A 25,904-nucleotide genomic window follows, 5' to 3' on the forward strand; every position below is an offset into this window, starting at 1 on the left:
TGGTTATTACTGCATTGTCGGAACTAGAAGCACAAGCATTTCGCTACACTCGCATTAACATCTGCTAACCATGTGTATGTGACAAATAAAATTTGATTTGATTTGGTCTCATCAGTTCAATTATGTTTCCAATCCCAGTTAAACTGTTGACCCCACTGCTGGTCCATTTAGAGTGCTATGGCTCATTAAACTACCATAACTTTTATGGTAGCGGCGTATCAACCAATTACAGCATCTGACCACCAGCAGTAGACTTTATAAGTATTTTTGCAAAGAGATCAGAGCCCAGAGAAATATAAGAATGAATGTTTTCCAATAACCTTTTTGAGGATAAGACATTTTGTGAATCCAGGCCTGACTGTTACATTAGATCAAATATAAACATTTAATACAGACTGAAACCAACACAGAATAATTTTGTATGTGACTTTATTGCTGTCAATATGCATGTCATTTGAAAAATATGCCAAATAACTCACTTTAAGTAACATACTCATTCAAAAATAGTCTATACCAATTATTAATGAAATACCATAAATCTTACAGGTATTCATTTATCTTAAAGTATAGTTTTATTGCTTGGATATTTTGTTCTACGTTTTACAATAAACTGACACTTGTATCTCAGTGCTTGTGCTTGTTAAATATGAACCATGTTTGTAGATAAAGATTCTCAAATGTGTCAACTTTATTAAAAAGAAAAGTTGATCAAATTAGCCCCCAATGAATCAACACATTTTACAGCAAAAACATGGACTAATCCTAAACTTAGAAACCTAGAAAATGAATATGCTGTCAAGATATACAGACAACTAACATTTGCCCCAGGACAGATCAAGATGGGAGCTGGCATATTTGGGATAGAAAACATGACATCAATAGGGACCATGATTAAGAGTGTACCATCATTTTGACATTCATCACAGTTCTATCATACTTCAGATACACTTACAATACAATATTGTTTTTGACATTATACCACGCAAGATTACAAATATAATTGTATTATATTAACGCTGCAGTATATTAGCTTTCATACACTCCTGTAAGAGTAGCATGAAGATAACAGCATAGATAAGAATCACAGTGAGTTTTGATTCATCTCATTTAATTGGCTGAGATGAATGCTTGAAGATGTTACAATTTAAATAATTTACAAACCCAGTAATCAATAAGACCACATAACCAAAAGCTCTATCTTCAAGCCACTTAGAAACTGCAATTAGTCCAAATGCAGTCCAGGATTTTTTGCACAAGTAAATAATTTAAGCCTACATTTCTACAAGGGCTGCAATGCATCTGTGAGAGCTGGCAACCGAGAAAGCTGGCAACCGAGAAAGCTGGCTGGTGGAGGAGATTAAATGTTGAATGGTTGTGAATGAATATTTGGTCATGGAACTTTGAAAAGCTGTACACTATATGCAACATTAGTTCTTGCAGAAATGCAAGACAAGTAACTTCAATATTGCATTGTCTCACTGATTCTTCAATGATATCGTAGATCATAATATTATTTAATATCCTTAAAAAACACTTACTAAATGATCACTTCATTAAAAAAGGTAATAATAAAAATGTTGCCCCACAGACAACTGGAAAAATTGTCATATTGTAAATACATGTAATTATTATTTCACTTAATCTCTCAGCGATATAATATGCGTCACTGTTATTGCATTTATTTAAATGTGATACAAATAAAAATCTCGAATTAATTAGTTACAGAGCAAAAGAAACTCAGAAAATGATAAGGTAGAGATCCTGTGCTGTGCCCTTTCATGCAAATAATTCAGTATTAATGATGACAAATCATTACATAATAATAATGGGTTCATCATACTGTACTTATAATGCCTGGCACCTACAGTACATTAATTAAGTCAAAGAGGTAGAGCTACAAATAAGTATATTTATATATTTCAATCCCTACTACAGATAATCGTAGTTGGTGTCCTCCTGTCTCTTATTAAGCCGATAGGAACAACAGACGAGGGTTAATTCCACAAATTCAATTATAATTCCAGGTCAGTCGTTGAATTAAGAGATAATTAATTTCCTCTGAATTCCAATGTTAGGTCAATTAAAATATTTTAATTCCCAATTGAAATGATCCCCAACAATTCCCTCAGGCTTTAAGGCTGATGTCAGTGTTCAGATAGCCAAGTTATACTAGAAATATAGAAATACAAGTTTAAATGATTTAAAACAAATCCTGCAGTCGATTTGACACTTTTTGCATTAATTATATTACCTGGGAAATATACAAATATTGAATTGCAATTCAATTCAAAAAACATTTTCTTTTCAATTCCAATTCAAACAGTATAATTCCAATTCAATTCCAAAACTTTAAAATTCTTTAAATTAGAATGTAATTCAGTCAGAAATTCTCCACTTCATGAGTGATTTCAAGAATTGAATTAGAAATTCTAATGACATTGCAATTGACCTCAACCCTGCAACAAACATAACTAATAGAACAGACCAATCAGAAAAGTTTATCAGTTTCATACACACTGGGAAGGAAAATAGCCAAACCAACATTTTGGTTCAAGAGCAAAAAATATTTAGCATATATAAATACGACAATACAGGTGTGAAGGACAGAAACACATGAAATCCAAAAAGGACACTATGATGATGGACAGTTGAACATGAAATGATAATGGGATTTTTAAGTTTGATCTGTTCTGGCAGGCATAGAATAGGACAGTCAAGTCCAACTTCACAGCTCCATAAGAGTTGCATAATAAAGTGTGTTGTACTTAATTACCTAACAGGCATGAATTATGAATACATGAAGCATTGTATTAGTTTAAATGCTTTATAAATCATTAATACCATACCCATGAATAAGCAATGAATGGCTTCCAAAGAACTTCAACGTTTTCCTTGGTGTAGAGCATGACCTCTACAGCAAATTAAGGATTTTCAAATGCAACCCCTACCCCTCTCATACAAACACTTACATCTCCCCGTTTCACAAGGCTCCCTCCTATACTTCTCTTCTCAAAACAAAGAATTCTGTCAGTTATCTTAAATTAAAAATATGTACTTCAGCAGGACATTTAAAAGAGAATTATAAAACAGTGCTACAGTATAAATGAGGCTGCTGTAGGGGTCTTTGTTTACATCCAACATGGCATCTCATTCCTTACATAGGGCTCTGGTCAAAAGTAGTGCACTAAGAGGACAAGAGTAGTGCACTATATAGGGAATAGGGTGCAATTTCAGATGCACTTTGTGCTGTGTTGATTAGTGCTGGTTTTGTTGGGTTGTTTGTGTTAGACTAGAGGGACATTTCAGATCCCAGAGACTAGTTTTTCCAGAAGAAACCGTTGTCTTCTGGCTCCAGGTCGATTCTAATCTGAGGCACAGCTTTTTTTCAATAGATTCAGACTGAGAGATAGAAAGAGAGGAGAGGGATAAAGAGCGAGAGAGTGAGAGAGAGAGGAGACAGAGAGAAGGTAGAGAGATTGAACAACCATGACACGCTATACTCTGACTGATTGTCACACTATATAAATCTGTGGGTGTCTGGGGGTATAGAATAAGTCACACAGGCTCGCTCACACAGATACCTTGCTACAGTAGTGGGCTCAAAGTAGTCCTCAACATGGTGAGTGTTGGTCACGGAAAGACGACGGGGGTCCTAAAAGAGAAGACAAAACACACACAACATTAACAAGTTTCAGCCACTTAAATATTCACTCTCAAAATATCATCATAATTCAGACCAGGTCCAGCAAAAGAGGAACATTTGAGCAAGCGTTGCAAAGCCATGATGTTTCACAGTAGAAGCAGCTGTTAATTAAGCATTTGTAAGCAGCTGTTAATTAAGCATTTATAAGCAGCTGTTAATTAAGCATTTATAAGCAGCTGTTAATTAAGCATTTATAAGCAGCTGTTAATTAAGCATTTGTAAGCAGCTGTTAATAGAACAATAAGAAAGGATTAGAAAAGTAAGCTCATCTGCGTTAGTGTGCAGAATACAGCTGGATGTCTGCAGAGTCAGAGAAAAGCGAGAGATCTGATCAAGACTCAAAGATGAGGTTAGTGCTTCACAAAGGGGAAGAGGGAGAAGGAGAGACAGAGAGAGAGAGAGATATACAGTGCCCCTGGAAAGTATTCAGACCCCTTGACTTTTCCCACATTTTGTTACATTAGATTTCTTATAAAATTGTTTAAAAAAAAGATATCCACACACAATACCCCATAATGACAAAGTGTAAACAGGTTTAAGGCATTTTTGCTAATTTAAGTCGGTTAGGACATCTACTTTGTGCATGACACAAGTCATTTTTCCAACAATTGTTTACAGACAGATTATTACAATTCCAGTGGGTCAGAAGTTTACATACACTAAGTTGACTGAGCCTTTAAACAGCTTGGAACATTCCAGAAAAGGATGTCATGGCTTTAGAAGCTTCTGATAGGCTAATTGACATCATTTGAGTCAATTGGAGGTGTACCTGTGGATGTATTTCAAGGCCTACCTTCAAACTCAGTGCCTCTTTGCTTGACATCATGGGAAAATTAAAAGAAAGCAGCCAAGAAAAATTGTAGACCTCCACAAGTCTGGTTCATCCTTGGGAGCAATTTCCAAACACCTGAAGGCACCATGTTCATCTGTACAAACAATAGTACGCAAGTATAAATACCATGGGACCACGCAACCGTCATACCGCTCAGGAAGGAGAAACGTTCTGTCTCCTAGAGATTAACGTACTTTGGTGAGAAAAGTGCAAATCCATCCCAGAACAACAGCAAAGGACCTTGTGAAGATGCTGGAGGAAACGGGTACAAAAGTATCTATATCCACAGTAAAACGAGTCCTATATCGACATAACCTGAAAGGCCACTCAGCAAGGAAGAAGCCACTGCTCAAAAACCGCCATAAAAAAAAACTGACTAAGGTTTGCAACTGCACATGGGGATAAAGCACAGGGGTGGCAGCATCATGTTGTGGGGGTGCTTTGCTGCAGGAGGGACTGGTACACTTCACAAAATAGATGGCATCATGAGGAATGGAAAATTATGTGGATATATTGAAGCAACATCTCAAGACATCAGTCAGGAAGTTAAAGCTTGGTCGCAAATGGGTCTTCCAAATGGACAATGACCCCAAGCATACATCCAAAGTTGTGGCAAAATGGCTTAAGGACAACAAAATATAATTACAAGCATTTCATTAGTGTCAAAGGCTTTTATTGACAATTACATGAAGTTGATGTAAAGAGTCAATATTTGACCTGACCTAAGTCAGGGAATTTTTACTAGGATTAAATGTCAGGAATGGTAAAAAACTGAGTTTAAATGTATTTAGCTAAGGTGTATGTAAACTTCCGACTTCAACTGTAGTATTCAGACCCTTTGCTATGAGACTCGAAATTGAGCTCAGGTGCATCCTGTTTCCATTGATCATCCTTGAGATGTTTCTACAACTTGAATGGAGTCCGCCCGTGGTCAATTCAATTGATCAGACATGCAAAAACAAAGCCATGAGGTCAAAGGAATGGTCCGTAGAGCTCAGAGACAGGACTGTGTTGAAGCACAGATCTGAGGAAGGGTACCAAAACATTTCTGCAGCATTGAAGGTCCCCAAGAACACAGTGGCCTCCATTCTTAAATGGAAGAAGTTTGGAACCACCAAGACTCTTGCTAGAGCTGGCAGCCCAACCAAACTGAGCAATCGGGGGAGAAGGGTTTTGGTCAGGGAGGTGGCCAAGAACCCGATGGTGTAGTGTGAATTTCCTGCATTACCAAATCATGAGAGAGCAAACCACACACCAGACAGTTATCATGAAGTCCATCTCTAATTTTATATGAGCTCCATCACAACCCTGTGACTCTCAGATCAATTCAGTGTCTATAAATGAATTCTCTGAGAGTGCTTACACATTGCAATTGAGATCCTTTATAGCAAAGACACACATAGCCAGACAGCATTGGCTATAAATTATCGTTCAGCTTTGGTCTCCTAAACTATGTTCTTATCTCGCTCTTGGTACCACTCAGGACCAACACCATTACCTCAACCAATGGCATATATCAAATACACCCCCTCCTGGACAAGATCACAGAGAGACAGTGACCTCCACACAGACATTGTGGAGCCAAGAGATAATTGGTTCCCCCTCAATCATGCCTTCACATGGTTTAAAAGATACGTTTACATATGAAGACAAGCTTGACCTCTCCCCTTTCTGTGGCCCAAGTAACTGAACCCTGACAGAGAACAGATAACTGCAAACGGCCAACACTATAGTACAACAAAATACATTATAAATGACAAGTATCTCACAAGCATATTATGAAAATAAAACATCTTAGCTATGTTACCTAACTAATTCTGATTCTGCCACGACAGGGCTCTAGAATTCCTCTGTGGATATGGGAGAACCTTCCAGAAGGACAACCATCTCTGTAGCACTCCACCAATCAGGCCTTTATGGTAGAGTGGCCAGATGGAAGCCACTCCTCAGTAAAAAGGCACATGACAACCTGCCTGGAGTTCGCCAAAAGACACCTAAATTGACTCTCAGACTATGAGAAATTAGATTCCCTGGTCTAATGAAACCAAGATTGAACTCTTTGGCCTGAATGCCAAGTGTCACGTCTAGAGGAAATCTGGCACCTTCCCTACGATGAAGCATCATGCTGTGGGGATGTTTTTCAGGGACTGGGAAACTAGTCAGGATTGAGGCAAAGATGAACGGAGCAAAGTACCGAGAGATCCTTGATGAAAACCTGCTCCAGTGCGCTCAGGACCTCAGACTGGGGGGTGAGGGTTCACCTTCCAACAGGACAACAACCCTAAGCATACAGCCAAGATAATGTAGGAGTGGCTTTGAGACAAGTCTCTGAATGCCCTTGAGTGGCCCAGCCAGAGGCCGGACTTGAACTCAATCAAACATCTCTGGAGAGACCTGAAAATAGCTATGCAGCAACGCTCCCCATCAAACCGGACAGAGCTTAAAAGGATCTGCACAGAAGAATGGGAGAAACTCCCCAAATACAGGTGTGCCAAGCTTGTAGAGTTCTACGCAAGAAGATTTGAGGCTGTAATCGCTGCCAAAGGTGCCTCAACAAAATACTGAGTAAAAGGTCTGAATACTTATGTAAATGTTATATTTCCGTTTTCTTTTTTTTTGTTGTCATTATGGGGTATTGTGTGTAGATTGATGAGAAAAAAAATGTTTTTTAATCCATTTTAGAATAAGGCTGTAACCTAACAAAATGTGGAAAAAGTCAAGGGGTCTGAATACAGACAGACAAAGAGCGAGCGAGACAAATAGAGACAGAGGGGGAAGGAGGCAAGAAGGTAAGAGAAACATTTCCAAGAAGGCCTTAGCAGCACTCATTAAGACTGCTTTTACACATAATACGTAAATATGTGTAGTAAATATCTCTCTCTCTTCACCACAGATGTGCAACTTTCCTGCTTACACTATCCTTACTTTACCCATGTGTGCAGTTATTAGCATACCGTAAATACACAGTACATAGACAAACAAAACAAGGATAGCTATTCAAACTATACAGGAGTTTGTGATCTAAACCATATTGCACATACTGTTAAACACTTGATTAATAAAAATATTCACAAAAGTGTGGACCTTTTAAAAGTCTTGGCTGACAACAAATGCCGTCTACTCTACTGGTATAATGGTAATTAGCATCAGAGAGTCATTGGGAGAATCTCAATTGCATATTCCCCGCGTCCTCTCTCCGCGCCTCCTTCTCAAAACCCCTTGGAAGAGAAGGTCAGAGGGGACGGACCTCTGGCTTCCTCATCTAATGGATTTTGAGAAGGAGGCGAGGAGTATGCAATTGAGATTCTCCCATTCTCTTTACACTATACCCCTCAGAGGGGGGTATGTGGTGCAGAAGTGTCCAACACTACCTAAAGAGGTGGCTTGGAAAAGAGATTTGAATCTAGATCTGTCTCTTTACACAACAAAATATGTGTTGTGGAACTGGTATGTGTCGTCAAAGAAGTATAGTGTAAAAGGGCTCTAAGCCCCGTACAGTTGTGGGTACGAAACCCCATGCAGTCTTGTTGTACTCACTGTCCGAGGCCTTATCCTTATTCCCCAACATGGGCTCCGTCTCCATTATATCCATGGAGATTTTAATACTGGGGATTTTGTCATTGTAGGGGTACTCAGGGGGCTGGAGGGAGAGAATAACAATGGCTATACTTTCTGCTACTTACTTCAACTCATTTAACACATTGGCAACTAACTACCTGGGTCATACTCATTAGGGCACACTATAGCAAATCATTTTGCAATGGAAAACCAAAATGGGGGTTTCTCATAAGTTTAGGTACTGTAGTCCCTCCCTGTTTCATTGTGTTTTCTTCTGTTTGGTACCTAATGAATATGACCCATGTATCTACTGTAATGGCGTCCAGTGGTGCGCCGTTTAAACAAACAAACAAGTAATTAATGATGTCATCCATGCTGTGTAATTATCATTTTACAATGTAGTTTCTACACAAATACCTGGTGATATCTGTACCATATGTATGTCCGTAGGAAAAGACAGTGCTCAGACAGACAGTGTTCATTTCAGTACCGTAACATAAAGTGTTAGCCAGTTCTCATTTGGAGAACAGTGTTCACAGAAGGGATAGTTTCGGATAGGAGGAGTGGTGTGACTGTTAGGAGGGAGGACAGGTCATGAGTTAAGCGTGCTAGTGTTCTACAAAAAGTAACATGCTACTGTTACTACTACTGTTACTACTACTACTACTACTACTGTTACTACTACTGTTACTACTACTGTTACTACTACTACTACTGTTACTACTACTGTTACTACTACTGTTACTACTACTGCTACTGCTACTACTGTTACTACTGCTACTACTGTTACTGTTACTACTACTACTACTACTGTTACTACTACTACTGTTACTACTACTGTTGCTACCACTACTGTTACTACTGTTACTACTACTACTACTACTACTACTACTACTACTGTTACCACTACTGTTACCACTACTGTTACTACTACTACCACTACTGTTACCACTACTACTACTACTGTTACTACTACTACTACTACTGTTACTACTACTACTACTACTACTGTTACTATTATTGCTACTACTGTTACTACTACTGTTACTATTACTACTGTTACTACTACTACTACTACTACTACTACTACTGTTACTACTACTACTACTACTGTTACTACTACTACTACTACAAGGTAGATCCCTTGGGGGAAACACATAAAATCAAGCAGACTGATCCACTTTCAATAAAGCCTCAAAATGACTTACAAAATCGATTTCACTGTCGATGCTTCCTTTCTTCTGTTTCTTCTTCCTCTTCTCATCCTCCTTCTTCTTCTTGTCTTTCTCTGGGATGACATCATCCAGGTAGCTGAGATCTTGCTGGGAGAAGATGTAGTCCATGGCCTTTCTGACTGCCACCAGGGCCAAGATCTGGAGAGACGGACACAGACACGTCAGTGGGGATAGATAATGGCTACTATATACTGTGTTGGTGGGTACATGGCTGAATGCATTGTATAGTATTGTGTGTTTGTGTCTGTTAGTAACGGTTTCCACACTGCTTAAGTGAATGTGTCACTACTGTATTGTACACGTGTATGAATGGTTTATTATTGGCTCCTTGGTACATTTCATCGTGTAGGTGTACTTGTTTGTGTATGTCGGACTCTCACACACGTACCTGTGAGTGTGTGTCTGTGCATGCCTAGGTGTACTAAAACTCTAAACCACTTTTATTCTCCCCACAGAAACACATAAGGCCCTCCCTCACCCTCCCTTCGGCAAATCTGACCATGACTCTCTTCTCCTGCTTCCTGTTTACAAACAAAAGCTCAAACAGGAAGTACCAGTGACGCGTTGAAGCAGTGATCCGATGAAGCAGACGCGAGGCTACAAGACTGGGAGTACAGACTGATATGTTCCAGGATTCTTCCGATAGCATTGAGGAGTTTACCACATCACTCAAGGGCTTCATCAATAAGTGCATAGATGATGTCATCCCCATAGTGACTATTCAAATGTGTCCAAACCAAAAAACATGGATTACAGGCAATATCCTCGCTGGGCTAAAGGCTAGAGCTATTGCTTAAAAGAAAGGGGACACGGACATGGACGCACACATAGAAAGCATGCTACGACCTCTGATCAGACATCAAACATGCAAAAGAAAAATATAGAAGGAAGGTGGAATCCTATTTCAACGGCTTCAATGCTAAACGTACTGTATGTGGCAGGGCTAGCAAACGATAACGGAGGAAACCCAGCCGTGAGATGCCCAGTGATGCTCCAAAACGAGCTAAATGCATTTTATGCTCGCTTCAAGGAAAACAATATTGAGTCCTGTTGTTCCGGATGTGATCTCGCTCTCCATGGCCGATGTAAAACTTTTAAACAAGTTGACATTTTCAATCTCCACCTGTAATGTTTTAAACTGACCACCCATTGTCCCTGTTCCCAAGGACTCCAAGGTAACCAGGACCATCTACCTGTAGCACTCACATCTGTAATTATGAAGTGCTTTCGAAAGGCTGGTCATGACAAAAATCAACACTATCATCCCAGGCACCCTGGACTCACTCCAATTCGCATATTGCCCCAAGATCACACAGCTCCACAGATAAAGCAATCTCAACTTAACTTCACAGTACCCTCTCGTACCTGGACAAGAGGGAAAATAGCTATGTGAGAATGCTGTACATAGACTACAGCTCAGCATTCAACACCATAGTTCCCTCCAAGCTCATTACTAAGCTGGGGACCTTGGGACTGAACACCTCCCTCTGTAACTGGTTCCTGGACTTCCTGATGGGACTCTCCAAGGTGGTGAGTGTAGGCAACAACACCACTGCTAAGTGAACCCTCAACACGTGGGCCCCTCAAGGGTGTGTCCTTAGTCTGTTTATCCACGATCGTGTGGCCACGCAAGACTCCAACACCATCATTAAGTTTGCTGAAGACACGACAGTGGCTGGCCTGATCACCAATGGTGATGAGAGCCTACAGGGAGGAGGTCAGAGACTTGGCAGTGTGGTGCAATGACAACAACCTTTCCTTCAACATCAGGAAGAAGAAATAGGGGAGAGCATGCCCCATCCACATTGACAGGGCAGTAGTGGAGAGGGTTGAGAGATTCAAGTTCCTTGGACCACCCCACACAGTCGTGAAGAGGGCACGACAGCGCCTCTTCCTCCTCCGGAGAGTGAAAAGATTTGGCATGGGCCCTCGGATCCTCAAAAGGTTCTACATCTGCTCCATCGAGAGCATCTTGACTGGCTGTATCACCGCTTGGTATGGCAAATGCACCACCAGACCACAAAGCTCTACTGAGGGTGGTACAGACAGCCCAGTACATCACTGGGGCCGAGCTCCTAGTCTGTCCATTAGACTAAGTTCACTGATGTTGAAGGAAAGGTGCTCTCTAGATGGAGGGTTGACCACATGTTGACAACATGTGACTAACAGTGCATTTTTATGTGGGGATTTAAGTGCCTTGGTCAATGGCAGGAGGTGGTAGGTCTACATGGGATCAGACACAGCAGCTTTCCAGTGTCAATAATGCTTACGTTTTCATGTAGGCTATAATACTAGCCATGAACATTTGGTTAAAGGTCATAGAGAGGTCATGGAAAAGGTGTATGAACCCTTAACAGTGAATATTCAGAGGTCTCTATAGCATAATGTAATTTAGGATTTCGGTAAAACTTAGTCTAATGGACAGACTAGGAGTGTCACTATGGGGATGACATCATCTATGCACTTATTGATGAAGCCCTTGAGTGATGTGGTAAACTCCTCAATGCTATCGGAAGAATCCTGGAACATATCAGTCTGTACTCCCAGTCTTGTAGCCTCGCGTCTGCTTCATCGGATCACTGCTTCAACGCGTCACTGGTACTTCCTGTTTGAGCTTTTGTTTGTATATATAGATATATATCAATAAAAGGCTCAAATATGAATGTTTCAGGCGAGATCTATGCACACTAAGTTAGTTGTAAATTAGACTATTCTTAGAATGTTTTTTACGTTGTCACAATTACATGGCTACTGTTTAATAGAGGGGAATCCCAGCTTTCCAATGGTGCAGATTTATTTAGGCTCTACAGTGCCGGTGGAAAGGCCACAGCTAAATGAAGGCTTAGTTAGCTATAGTTAACTAGAGAGATACGTGCTACTAGTTATGTTTTGAATTGGTGATCTAGTTGGTCTGTCTGTCATTATTGTATACCTGCTCTTTCTCCGCGGGCAACGACCCACTCACACTGGTACACTCGCAGCACCACAGACAGGAAATGAAGGGTCAAAACGATAATGGCTGATATGTAGTTTTATTATTGATTGATCTTATTTAAAAGTGTCCTTTCATGAATTACATTAACAACAATTATGAAACTAATTTCCATGACCTTACAAACCCTAATTTGACGACTTGGCACAGTGCATCATGCCATTCAGGCTGGTGAAATCTCAAACAGCCTACTGTCACACACAGATTCACAGACTAGCAGTAAATAAACTGAAACAAAGCAGAATCAGTAAATGAATGCACATTCTCCATTACTATTCAATGAAGATCCCGCCTTCATTCTGCTTTGATCAACCTTTTTTGCCTCGTGTGTGAATCTGGGCCAGAGATAGGCTATTTTGTTTTTATAGAGGAGCCGGTACGCAATTCCCCAAAAATGTGCCGGTACTACGTTCCGATCAGCTCCGGCCCAAGTCAAGCACTGGTCATAAGTTAATTAATGGTTACCTGGACTGTCTGCACGGACTCTATGCACATTCACAAAACTATACATTTATATACACACTATATGCACACACACTACACTGACACCCTCACACAAAACCCTCACACATTCACTACATACGCACACACACACAAACATACTGACAACACAAACACACACACTTTTACCTTCATTTGCTGCTGCTACTCTGTTCTTTATTTTACTCTTATTATTATCTATTATGATGCCTAGTCACTTAACCATGTGTTAAGGGAATTTTTATCAATGATTACTAATTATGTATACATTTCAATCAGGACTGACTAATCAGAATACTATTATGTTACTGTATATGTACTAATCCGAATACTATTATGTTACTGTATATGTACTAATCAGAATACTATTCTGTATGTGTATGAGTTTTCTTTCTTGATCCCAGTACTGAATATAATGTGTGTGAATGTGGTCAAGAGTTTAGAACAATGACTGTCTGTTCCTTGGTAGAAATGAATTAACTATATCTCCAGACTGACTAGAGTGCTTATCTACACTGGCTGACCTTGGCTCTAGGCGAGGAGGGAAGGCTTGAGAACTATAGAGCCTTTCTACCAGTGTCAAGAAGAGACGGAACATTTAGAAAACGCTGACGTCATTTTCAGTTTATAACCTGTGGTAAAATGTGTAAGGAGCAGTACTCTCGTGAATAAAGGCTGCTATTTGACTTTAAGACCGGGCTCTGTCCATTTCTATAAAATAAGGGTCTTACAAATTCTTATGAATTGACAGAGTGTTTAATTTTAATTGGGTATTAGAAGAGAGGAATTAAATTCCTGTAACACCATGCCTTCATGTACAGTATACCTCAAATACCTCGCACACTTGCACAACGATCTAGTACTGGTACTTCCTGTATATAGCTATTACCCCTGCACATTTATCTGGTACTGGTACTTCCTGTATATAGCTATTACCCCTGCACATTTATCTACTTTACACCCGTTGTATTCGGCGCATGTGACAAATAAACTTTGGTATGTGTGTGTGCACGTGTGCTGCATGCTTAATCTTACCATGACAGGGAAGATGATTGCAGCGACAGTGGACTTGAGGACCCATAGAAGGGCAAGGCAGAGGGCCTGTATGAAGGTGAACAGGTGGATACGACGCTGGGGAACGTGGCGCAAGTATATCAGGTCAGGCTGGTGCTTGGCTGGCATCAGGAGCAGCTGCAGCCGGTCCAAGAACTGATGGACAGACACAGTCGTACAGAAGTAAGGCCAGGATACATGGGGTGGGGAGCGACTGGCATCGCAGACAATATTATTGATGGGCTAATAACTAACAGGCATAGAGTTACAGACTCCATTTTGGCTCTATCTGAGTGTTCTTTGACTTACAGTTGTACAGAGGTAAGGCCCAAATACATGGGAGTGGATGCAGCTGGTGTACCATGTTGGTTAGCAGTGGACTAATATCACTAACGCCTAGAATTTCAGACTGCATTTTGGGTCAGAGTCACTCACCTGGACACCGTTGAGAGATGCCACACCCATGTAGAGGAACACGCCATAGAGCACGGGCATAGGGATGAACTGGGAAGACAGAACAGGAATGGGTGAACAAGAGAAAGGTAATAGAGGCTGTATTTCCACAGAAATAATAACCAAAAAACAGCATTCCTCCCTTTTACTATTTTTTAGGGCTGATATGAAGTTAGGGTTAACCCTGTTTTCAATAACAACAGTGAGAGACAAATAACGATGCAACATGTTGTCAAAAGTTAACTCTCCAATTAATCACTGGGATATAGAGTATATACACATAGATAGGGTGTGCTACCTTCTAATGTTTTGCAAGTTTATAGTCGGTTAGTCTGCACCTCGTTAACCTTTTTGGTGTATGTCGTTAGCTTCTACTAAAAAACATGTTGTATTAAAACAACACACACATTTATTCTACGTAGAAGGTGATCAATGCATTTACAGTCAGAACCAGCCTAAAATAGCAGTCTGTCGACATGGCCAAAGCACCTTATCTGGCATTACTAGAATGTGCTGTTACTAGAGTCGACCTGTCATGTGGCTGAGCTCTGAACAGATCTGATAGAATGTGCTGTTACGAGAGTCTACTACAGTAGAAGCTTAAGATCTCATCTTCATTAGAGATAGAGATATCCCCCAGGTAGTAGCTTGTCGTCTCTAGCTCTCTATTCTGGTCTTGTTGATCCATTACTTTCATGTGTTCTTTATTCTGATGAAATGTTCACATGACGTTTCGCTGTCTGCTAATGTATATTATATATATAATGTATAGATCATGCATTCTATTGTACTTTTCTTTTTTTCCTTTTACATTTTATTTAAATGTAACCTTTATTTAAACAGGCGCGTCGTCCGGCCAAATCCGCCGCCCTATGGGACTCCCAAGCACAGCTGGTTGTGATACAGCCTGGAATTGAATCAGGGTGTCTGTAGTGACGCCTCTAACACTGAGATGCAGTGCCTCAGACGGCTGCGCCACTCGGGAGCCTAAGTTGTACTAGGTACTGATTTATAGGTTTCCTGATTTTCTTTCTTGATCATGTGACATATGTAATTATTATTTAAACAGAAGCCAGGTGTGGGTGCCTACCTATTACACTGATGGTGTGATTTCTGCCAAAACATTTATATTTTGTTTTTCACCTTTTTGGCATCATGACGACCAAATAAAATAATTTAGATTTTTGTATTTAAGCATCAGTTTTGGATCTTTATTTTCACCAGCGTGTGGGTTTCCATCTAAGTATTCCTAGTTTTGATACCTCGCACCTGGAACTAACACTATTTGATAAAAATTACCTTTAAAGAGCACAGACGGCCTCATAATTTATACTACTCTAAAGTGTCCACAAGGGGGAGTACCATTCCCACTCACTAAGGACAATGACAGCTTTTATATTTATAATGGTCAGGTTAACAAGAGAACAAGAAACCTGACTAACCTGCTCACTGAGCTGCAAACTGAGCCTAAGCCCCGATTCACATCACCTCAATTAGGCCACTCACTAATTGGATGACTACAATATTTCACAATTTGAATGAGTGATGGGATTTTCCACTAAAAGGGGAGGACAGTGATCCAGTAAGATTTAAAGGGAATGACCATGTCGATTTGTGGGTTAGATTCCCGCTGGGACCACACATATGATAAAGTAAACAAGTACTACTGTAAATCACCTTGGATAAAAGTGTCTGCTAAATGGCATATATTATTATAGATTTAAGGGAAATGAATAGGCAGATTAAAAGGGAAGAGGTGTTTGAAGTGTTACCTTGAGGATGGGAGCCATGAAGACAGACAGTCCAGTCAGAACAAAGACAAAGACACCGGTCACTCTCTGCTCTCTGACGTAAGAAAAAGCATAGTTCATCACATCACACTGCACAGACACCACAGTCAGTTTTCTAACTTTTCTGTCCAAACTATTGACCACTGTTCTGATATGACAATCAAATAACTTCAACATGTTCATGTAGTGCTATGGGAAGGGCTCTAAATGATCATTTGTTAGCACTGGTGCTGGTAACTCTTACAAGTTGGGAGTACCACATGAAATTTAGCAGCACCAGAAAATACAATTAAATGTTTTTGTTGTTGGTTGTGATAAATCTTATATTCTAACTACTTTTAAAGCACATGTTGTGCCCTAGAAATTAATATTTAACACTGTAAAGACATTTGTTTATTATAAAAGCTCAAATGTTTATACTTACACCTGTCACTGAAATTACAAAGTCAGTTGTCGTATACTAGGTTTTTACATTGTCTAAAAGCATTGTGTAAAATTGCACACTCTTTAAAAACGTCAGGTTTGTGATGACTACATGCAAGAGATCTCATTCATTCAATTGCTATGATCATTGGTCTCCTGAAGAAGCTATCCCTTTTCCTTTCTGTGCCCCTAAATGTTTGGATATAGGTCTACTGGTAGTCACCAGGTTGTTAGCGGGTGTTACAATGATGTTACATGACATAAGTGTAAACAAATGGTTCATGACACACAAGTAGTTTTAGAATGGCCCATGACGTGGTTTATGAATTTTGAATATAAAAGTCGGTCGCGGTGATCCGCTTATAGGAAGAAGGTAAAAATGTTGCGCCATATGGGTCAGATATTTTAAACATTTTATTATTTTCGGACAACTTAGGACGTTGCACACCCTTGGCTGAATGCTGTGTGCAATATCCTAAGTTGTCAGAAAATACGAAAATGGTGGTAGAAAATGTTGTTTTATTAATTAAGACAGTACATATTTTCCCCAGTGTTTCATGGCAGCTCACCATTAAAGCTAGTTAACGAGGAAAATGATGCCTTTGCAGCCTGAATGGAAGATGCTTCATGTATGAGCCGGAAATGCACATCAATCCTAGATGATAGTTCAGATCTCCCGGCCACTATCGGCTTTGTGTTTTTACTCGAGGGCACTCGGAAACAACGGTATAGTGAAACCGTATTATTACAACATTATCTGGGAGATATTTTTTCTAGACGCAGTGCTCCCAAAATAAAACTACTTTTGCGGTCAAATTGGTGGCACTTTAGAGCCCTGTCTATGGGATTGTAAAATGTCATGTATCAATTTAAAACAAAACAAAAAACATATCTTAGGTGGGAATGGCAACAAAGTGAAACTAAGGCCTTTGTAGGCTGCATGTGAAAGAGCCAGGAATCGTTCTGCTCTGATAACTCTCTTCGCTCCACTGACCCTCCCTCCTCGCTTACCTCCCAACTCTCAAACTCCCTCCCTCCCACCCGCCCTGCTCACCTCCCTCCCCGCTCACCCACCTGACACCCAGGAACTTGGGTTGCTCCCCAGGGGCAGAGCACTGGGTCTCCATCTTCAGAGAGTCGATGTGGGCGATGGAGATGACAGTAGCAGCCACGTACCAGGGCAGGCCCATGAAGGAACAAACGATCAGTAGTATTGCTACCCAGAACAGGTCCAAATGGTAGCCTGCCCCTTTCTGTGAGGACCAGGAGAGGAGAAGGTGTGTCAGTAACCACTAACCACAAGCAAACAGAGTCTAGTTCCTTAAACAAGTTACTATTGATGTAACATCCAATATAAAGTGTTGAAAAACACCCCCAGAGCTCCCATTTCAGTCTCTACCCCTCTTCACCTACCCCCTAAAGCCATTTCTTCCCTCTTCTGCTGTGCCTCATTCTCTTATCTTAAGACATTATCTTGTCTCCTTACCCCTCTGACCCAGTGGCCCTTTATCCCTCAATTTTCCCCTTCCATCCCTCCCATCCTCCCTTCCTCTACATCCACCCCTCCCTTTCCCCTCCATCCCCTCCACCTTAAGTTTGTGCTCCTTCCTGTTCACGATGACGGCGGTGATCTGCTGGTCCATGAACACCAGGATGGTGACCAGGAGAGCAGGGAGGGCTGCTGCCAGATAAACCCACCACGGGTTCCCTCCAAATGGGGGCACGAACCAGCCACGGTTGGGGCTGGTGGGCTAGGGACCAGGAGCAGAGAGACACAGCCAGTCAGATATATAGTAGGTTAGGGTGGATAAACACACAAGACAACAGACACACATCATCCTTGCCAAGTAAACATTCATGGTTGAAGGATGTTGTTAGAAATGTCATTTTGTTGTTATAACATTACACTAACTCATGGAATATATTTTATATTACAGTTGCCCAGACAATAACCTAAAAAGTTACTACTTACTCTGTTTTCACAATTGACAGTAAGAAATGTGAAGGGAGGGTGACCACAAAAATGTGTGCGTAAAGTAGAGGTAAAGAAACACTTGCGCAGAATGTGATATATATTTTTTATTCTGGGGAAGAGGCTTCCAGTTGGGGGGGATTGGAGCAGAACGGGGTGGTTAACTTCAGAACCGATACTTCACCCCTCCTCACCCACACTCCCTCCACCACCCGAGACAGCCTAGAACCTGCCCCACATCGAGACACCCTAGGCCCTCCACCACTCGAGACAGCCTAGAACCTCCACCACTCGAGACAGCCTAGGCCCTCCACCACTCGAGAAAGCCTAGGCCCTCCACCACTCGAGACAGCCTAGGCCCTCCACCACTCGAGACAGCCTAGGCCCTCCATCACTCGAGACACCATAGGCCCTCCATCACCTGAGACAGCATAGGCCCTCCACCACTCGAGACAGCATAGGCTCTCCACCACTCGAGACAGCATAGGCCCTCCACCACTCGAGACAGCCTAGGCACTCCACCACTCGAGACAGCCTAGGCCCTCCACCACTCGAGACACCATAGGCCCTCCATCACCCGAGACAGCATAGGCCCTCCACCACTCGAGACAGCATAGGCCCTCCACCACTCGAGACAGCATAGGCCCTCCACCACTCGAGACAGCATAGGCCCTCCACCACCCGAGACAGCATAGGCTCTCCACCACCCGAGACAGCATAGGCCCTCCACCACTCGAGACAGCATAGGCCCTCCACCACCCGAGACAGCATAGGCCCTCCACCACTCGAGACAGCATAGGCCCTCCACCACTCGAGACAGCATAGGCCCTCCACCACCCGAGACAGCATAGGCCCTCCACCACTCGAGACAGCATAGGCCCTCCACCACCCGAGACAGCATAGGCCCTCCACCACCCGAGACAGCATAGGCCCTCCACCACTCGAGACACCATAGGCCCTCCATCACCCGAGACAGCATAGGCCCTCCACCACTCGAGACAGCATAGGCCCTCCACCACTCGAGACAGCCTAGGCCCTCCACCACCCGAGACAGCCTAGGCCCTCCACCACTCGAGACAGCCTAGGCCCTCCACCACTCGAGACAGCCTAGGCCCTCCACCACTCGAGACACCATAGGCCCTCCATCACCCAAGACAGCATAGGCCCTCCACCACTCGAGACAGCATAGGCCCTCCACCACTCGAGACAGCCTAGGCCCTCCACCACTAGAGACAGCCTAGGCCCTCCACCACTCGAGACACCCTAGGGCCTCCACCACCCGAGACAGCATAGGCCCTCCACCACCCGAGAACCCTAGGCCCTCCACCACCCGAGACAGCCTAGGCCGTCCACCACCCGAGACAGCCTAGGCCCTCCACCACTCGAGACAGCCTAGGCCCTCCACCACTCGAGACAGCCTAGGCCCTCCACCACTCGAGACAGCCTAGGCCCTCCACCACTCGAGACAGCCTAGGCCCTCCACCACTCGAGACAGCCTAGGTCCTCCACCACCTTTATTTTACCTTTATTTAACTAGGCAAGTCAGTTAAGAACAAATTCTTATTTTCAATGACGGCCTAGGAACAGTGGGTTAACTGCCTGTTCAGGGGAAGAACAACAGATTTGTACCTTGTCAGCTTGGGGGTTTGAACTTACAACCTTCCGGTTACTAGTCCAACGCTCTAACCAGTAGGCCCTCCACCACTCGAGACACACTAGGCCCTCCACCACTCGAGACCCCATAGGCCCTCCACCACCCGAGACAGCAGAGGCTCTCCACCACTCGAGACACCCTAGGCCCTCCACCACCCGAGACGGCATAGGCTCTCCACCACTCGAGACGGCATAGGCCCTCCACCACCCGAGACGGCATAGGGCCTCCACCACCCGAGACGGCATAGGCCCTCCACCACCCGAGACGGCATAGGCCCTCCACCACCCGAGACGACATAGGCCCTCCACCACTCGAGACACCATAGGCCCTCCATCACCCGAGACAGCATAGGCCCTCCACCACTTGATACACCCTAGGCCCTCCACCACTCGAGACAGCACAGGCCCTCCACCACTCGAGACAGCCTAGGCCCTCCACCACTCGAGACAGCATAGGCCCTCCACCACCCGAGACAGCATAGGCCCTCCACCACCCGAGACAGCATAGGCCCTCCACCACTCGAGACACCATAGGCCCTCCATCACCCGAGACAGCATAGGCCCTCCACCACTCGAGACAGCATAGGCCCTCCACCACTCGAGACAGCCTAGGCCCTCCACCACCCGAGACAGCCTAGGCCCTCCACCACTCGAGACAGCCTAGGCCCTCCACCACTCGAGACAGCCTAGGCCCTCCACCACTCGAGACAGCCTAGGCCCTCCACCACTCGAGACAGCCTAGGCCCTCCACCACTCGAGACAGCCTAGGCCCTCCACCACTCGAGACACCATAGGCCCTCCATCACCCAAGACAGCATAGGCCCTCCACCACTCGAGACAGCATAGGCCCTCCACCACTCGAGACAGCCTAGGCCCTCCACCACTAGAGACAGCCTAGGCCCTCCACCACTCGAGACACCCTAGGGCCTCCACCACCCGAGACAGCATAGGCCCTCCACCACCCGAGAACCCTAGGCCCTCCACCACCCGAGACAGCCTAGGCCGTCCACCACCCGAGACAGCCTAGGCCCTCCACCACTCGAGACAGCCTAGGCCCTCCACCACTCGAGACAGCCTAGGCCCTCCACCACTCGAGACAGCCTAGGCCCTCCACCACTCGAGACAGCCTAGGCCCTCCACCACTCGAGACAGCCTAGGCCCTCCACCACTCGAGACAGCCTAGGTCCTCCACCACCTTTATTTTACCTTTATTTAACTAGGCAAGTCAGTTAAGAACAAATTCTTATTTTCAATGACGGCCTAGGAACAGTGGGTTAACTGCCTGTTCAGGGGAAGAACAACAGATTTGTACCTTGTCAGCTTGGGGGTTTGAACTTACAACCTTCCGGTTACTAGTCCAACGCTCTAACCAGTAGGCCCTCCACCACTCGAGACACACTAGGCCCTCCACCACTCGAGACCCCATAGGCCCTCCACCACCCGAGACAGCAGAGGCTCTCCACCACTCGAGACACCCTAGGCCCTCCACCACCCGAGACGGCATAGGCTCTCCACCACTCGAGACGGCATAGGCCCTCCACCACCCGAGACGGCATAGGGCCTCCACCACCCGAGACGGCATAGGCCCTCCACCACCCGAGACGGCATAGGCCCTCCACCACCCGAGACGACATAGGCCCTCCACCACTCGAGACACCATAGGCCCTCCATCACCCGAGACAGCATAGGCCCTCCACCACTTGATACACCCTAGGCCCTCCACCACTCGAGACAGCACAGGCCCTCCACCACTCGAGACAGCCTAGGCCCTCCACCACTCGAGACAGCCTAGGCCCTCCACCACTCGAGACAGCCTAGGCCCTCCACCACTCGAGACAGCTTAGGCCCTCCACCACTCGAGACAGCCTAGGCCCTCCACCACTCGAGACAGCCTAGGCCCTCCACCACTCGAGACAGCCTAGGCCCTCCACCACTCGAGACAGCCTAGGCCCTCCACCACTCGAGACAGCCTAGGCCCTCCACCACTCGAGACAGCCTAGGCCCTCCACCACTCGAGACAGCCTAGGCCCTCCACCACTCGAGACAGCCTAGGCCCTCCACCACTCGAGACAGCCTAGGCCCTCCACCACTCGAGACAGCATATGCCCTTCATCACTCGAGACAGCATTGGCCCCAGTGAAGTATGGTAAACTAAGATAAGGTAATAAACTCAGTGAATGGTTCTGTGTCTGAGTTTCAGGATCTCGGCAGTAGTACCCTGGATTATATAAGACTTTATAACAATGATTACAAAGACTTTATGTCTGCCTAAGACAAGGCAGCATTGTTCAGGCAGAGATCAGATTGATACATCAGTCCCTCTTGTGTAATTCTAGAAAACGATAGCACCTCAATCTATCAATCAAAACCAGGACCAGAGTATACTACATACACCTTTTCCTGTATTTGAATGTAAAGCCTTATCACTAACGTGAATGCATGTGTGAAACTGTGCACTATAGAACAAAATAAAAATAGAGGATTGTGGACATTATACAAGGTCAAAGTTGTAGAACAAGGCCTGTCTCAATGCTACTGTAATCCACCCAGGTTCTCACCTTGAATTCAGTTGGCACGATGAGCTTGGGTGTGTCCACTCCGACAAAGGCATCCACTCCACAGAAGATAACAATAGTCAGGATGATGGCAAAATCACTGATCAGCTTCCTCACCTACAGTACAATAGGGGGAGGAACATCATGTTGATTTTGACAGTTGACAGTTAGGCAAGGCTTTTGGCTGAGGCAATACAGTAAGGACTTCCCTTTTTCAATGTTACGTCCAGGGAAAGACTGACTGTACGTCACACAAAAAATGTTCTAAGGTGGAGCAGAATGTTTTTTAGCTAACCCATTATGGCCTGTGTAGTTCCTTTACTCATTGAGCTAATCAGGGTGTTCTAGCCATAATAATCACATTTTCTCACGTTTCACATACATATACACTACCTGTCAAAAGTTTTAGAACACCTACTCATTCAAGGGTTTTTCTTTATTTGTACTATTTTCTACATTGTAGAATAAGAGTGTGCAAAGTTGCCATCAAGGCAATGGGTGGCTATTTGAAGAATCTCAAATATAATATATATTTTTATTTGTTAAACAATTTTTTGGTTACTACATGATTCCATGTGTTATTTCATAGTTTTGATGTCTTCATTATTATTCTACAATGTAGAAAATGGTAAAAATAAAGAAAAACCCTTGAATTAGTAGGTGTTTTAAAACTTTTGACCAGTAGTGCATTCAGAAAGTTTTCCTATCCCTTCACTTTTTACACATTTTATGACATTACAGCTTTGTCCTAAAATGGATTAAATCCCCCCTCATCAAACTACAGACAATACCCCATAATGACAAAGGAAAAACAGATTAATAAAAAAAAATATATATATATAACATTTACATAAGTATTCAGACCTTTCACTCAGTACTTTGTTGAAGCACCTTTGTCAGTGATTACAGCCTCAAGTCCTGTTGGGTATGACACTACAAGATTGGCACACCTATATTTGCGGAGTTTCTCCCATTCTTCTCTGCAGATCATCTCAAGCGCTGTCAGGTTGGATGGGGAGTGTCGCTGCACAGCTATTCTCAGGTCTCTCCAGAGATGTTCGATCAGGTTCAAGTATGGACTCTGGCAGGGCCACTCAAGGACATTCAGAGACTTGTCCCGAAGCCACTCCTGGGTCGTATTGGCTGTGTGCGTAGGGTTGTTGTCATGTTGGAAGGTGAACCCTCGCCCCAGTCTGAGGTCCAGAGCAGGTTTTCGTCAAGGATCTCTCTGTACTTCGCTCTGTTCATCTTTCTCTTGATCCTCACTAGTCTCCCAGTCCCTGCCTCTGAAAAACAACCCCACAGCATGATGCTGCCACCACCATGCTTCACCGTAGGGATGGTGCCAGGTTTCCTCCAGACGTGACACTTGAGATTCAGGCTAAAGAGTTCAATCTTGGTTTTGTCAGACCAGATAATCTTATTTCTCATGGTCTGAGAGTCCTTTAGGTGCCTCTTGGCAAACTCAGAGTGGGCTGTCATGTGCCTTTTTACTGAGGAGTGGTTTCCGTCTGGCCGCTCTACCATAAAGGTTTGATTGGTGGAGTGCTGCAGAGATGGTTCTCCTTCTGGAAGGTTTTCCCATCTCCACAGAGGAACTCCGGAGGTCTGTCTTAGTGAAAAATTGGGTTCTTGGTCACCTCCCTGAATAAAGGCCCTTCTCCTCCGATTGCTCAGTTTGGCCAACTCTAGGAAGAATCTTGGTGGTTCCAAACTTCTTCCATTTAAGTATCAATAAGCAAACTTATTGAAAATGAAATACATAAGTATCTCATTTACATAAGTATTCACACCCCTGAGTCAATACATGTTAGAATCACCTTTGGCAGCGATTACAGCTGTGAGTCTTTCTGGTTAAGTCTCTAAGAGCTTTGCACACCTAGGTTGTACAATATAAATAATATAAAGTCTTGCCATAGATTTTCAAGCAGATTTAAGTCAAAACTGTAACTCGGCCACTCAGGAACATTCACTGTCTTCTTGGTAAGCAACTCCAGTGCAGATTTGGCCTTGTGTTTTAGGTTACTGCCCTGCTGAAAGGTGAATTCATCTGCCAGGGTCTGGTGGAAAGCAGACAGAACAAAGTTGTCCTCTAGGATTTTGCCTGTGTTTAGCTGCATTCCATTTATTTTGTATCCCAATCCTTAACAATTACAAGTATACCCATAACATGGTGCAGCCACCAGCATGCTTGAAAATATGGAGAGTGGTACTCAGTAATGTGTTGTATTGGATTTGCCCCAAACATAATGTTTTGTATTCAGGACAAAAAGTTAATTACTTTGCCACTTTCTTTGCAGTATCACTTTAGTGCCTTGTAGCAAACATGATGCATGTTTTGGAATATTTTTATTCTGTACAGGATTCCATTGTTCACTCTGTAAATTAGGTTAGTATTGTGGAGCAATTAGAATGTTGTTGATCCATCCTCAGTTTTCTCCTATCACAGCCATTAAACTCTGTAACAGTTTTAAAGACACCATTGGCCTCATGGTGAAATCCCTGAGTGGTTTCCTTCCTCGCCGGCAACTGAGTTAGGAAGGATGCCTATATCTTTGTAGTGACTGTAGTTAATAACCATGCACAAAGGGATATTCAATGACTGTTTGTTTTTTCTGTCTGTTTTATCTTCTTCTCAAAACTTCCCTGGTCTTTAAGGTTGAATCTGTGTTTGAAATTCACTGCTCGACTGAGGGACCAAACAGAAAATTGTATGTGTGGGCTACAGAGATGAGGTAGTCATTCAAAATCATGTGAAATACTATTATTGCACACTATCCATGCAACTTATTATGTGACTTGTTATGCAATTTTTTACTCCTGAACTTTTAGGCTTGCCACAATAAAGGGGTTGAATACTTACTGACTCAAGACATTTCAGCTTTTCATTTGTAATTGATTTGTTTAAAAAAATCAAAACATAATTCCACTTTGACATTACGGGGTATTGTGTGTAGGCCAGTGACATGTGAACAATGACATCACAATAATAATTGATTGTATGTAAACTTCTGACCCACTGGGAATGTGATGAAATAAATAAAAGAATTGTGAAAAACTGAGTTTAAATGTATTTGTCGTGGCCAAACATTTTGAGAATGAGACAAATATTAATTTTCACAAATTCTGCTGCCTCAGTATCTTTAGATATTTTTGTCAGATGTTACTATGGAACACTGAAGCATAATTACAAGCATTTCATAAA

At 43.3% G+C, this 25,904-nt stretch overlaps 1 protein-coding gene across 2 annotated transcripts in view; it reads right to left on the reverse strand.

Annotated features, from left to right (window-relative positions):
* Positions 1–412: 412 nt before the first annotated feature.
* The window catches only part of nbc (sodium bicarbonate cotransporter), an 89,412-nt gene continuing 63,920 nt past the window's right edge, over positions 413–25,904 (reverse strand). Inside the window, exons 18-27 of one of the 2 annotated variants that reach the window (XM_036976497.1) lie at positions 22,703–22,816; positions 18,109–18,270; positions 17,594–17,772; positions 16,079–16,151; positions 14,289–14,357; positions 13,836–14,009; positions 9,302–9,466; positions 8,073–8,175; positions 3,582–3,652; positions 413–3,399 (exon numbers count right to left, since the gene is read on the reverse strand). In XM_036976497.1, coding sequence (XP_036832392.1) covers positions 3,612–3,652; positions 8,073–8,175; positions 9,302–9,466; positions 13,836–14,009; positions 14,289–14,357; positions 16,079–16,151; positions 17,594–17,772; positions 18,109–18,270; positions 22,703–22,816 — 1,080 coding nt within the window. In that variant the 3' untranslated portion in view covers positions 413–3,399; positions 3,582–3,611. 2 annotated transcript variants of the gene reach the window in all.

The sequence above is a fragment of the Oncorhynchus mykiss genome, chromosome 5 (genome assembly GCF_013265735.2).
Source record: "Oncorhynchus mykiss isolate Arlee chromosome 5, USDA_OmykA_1.1, whole genome shotgun sequence".
Classification (NCBI taxonomy): domain Eukaryota; kingdom Metazoa; phylum Chordata; class Actinopteri; order Salmoniformes; family Salmonidae; genus Oncorhynchus; species Oncorhynchus mykiss.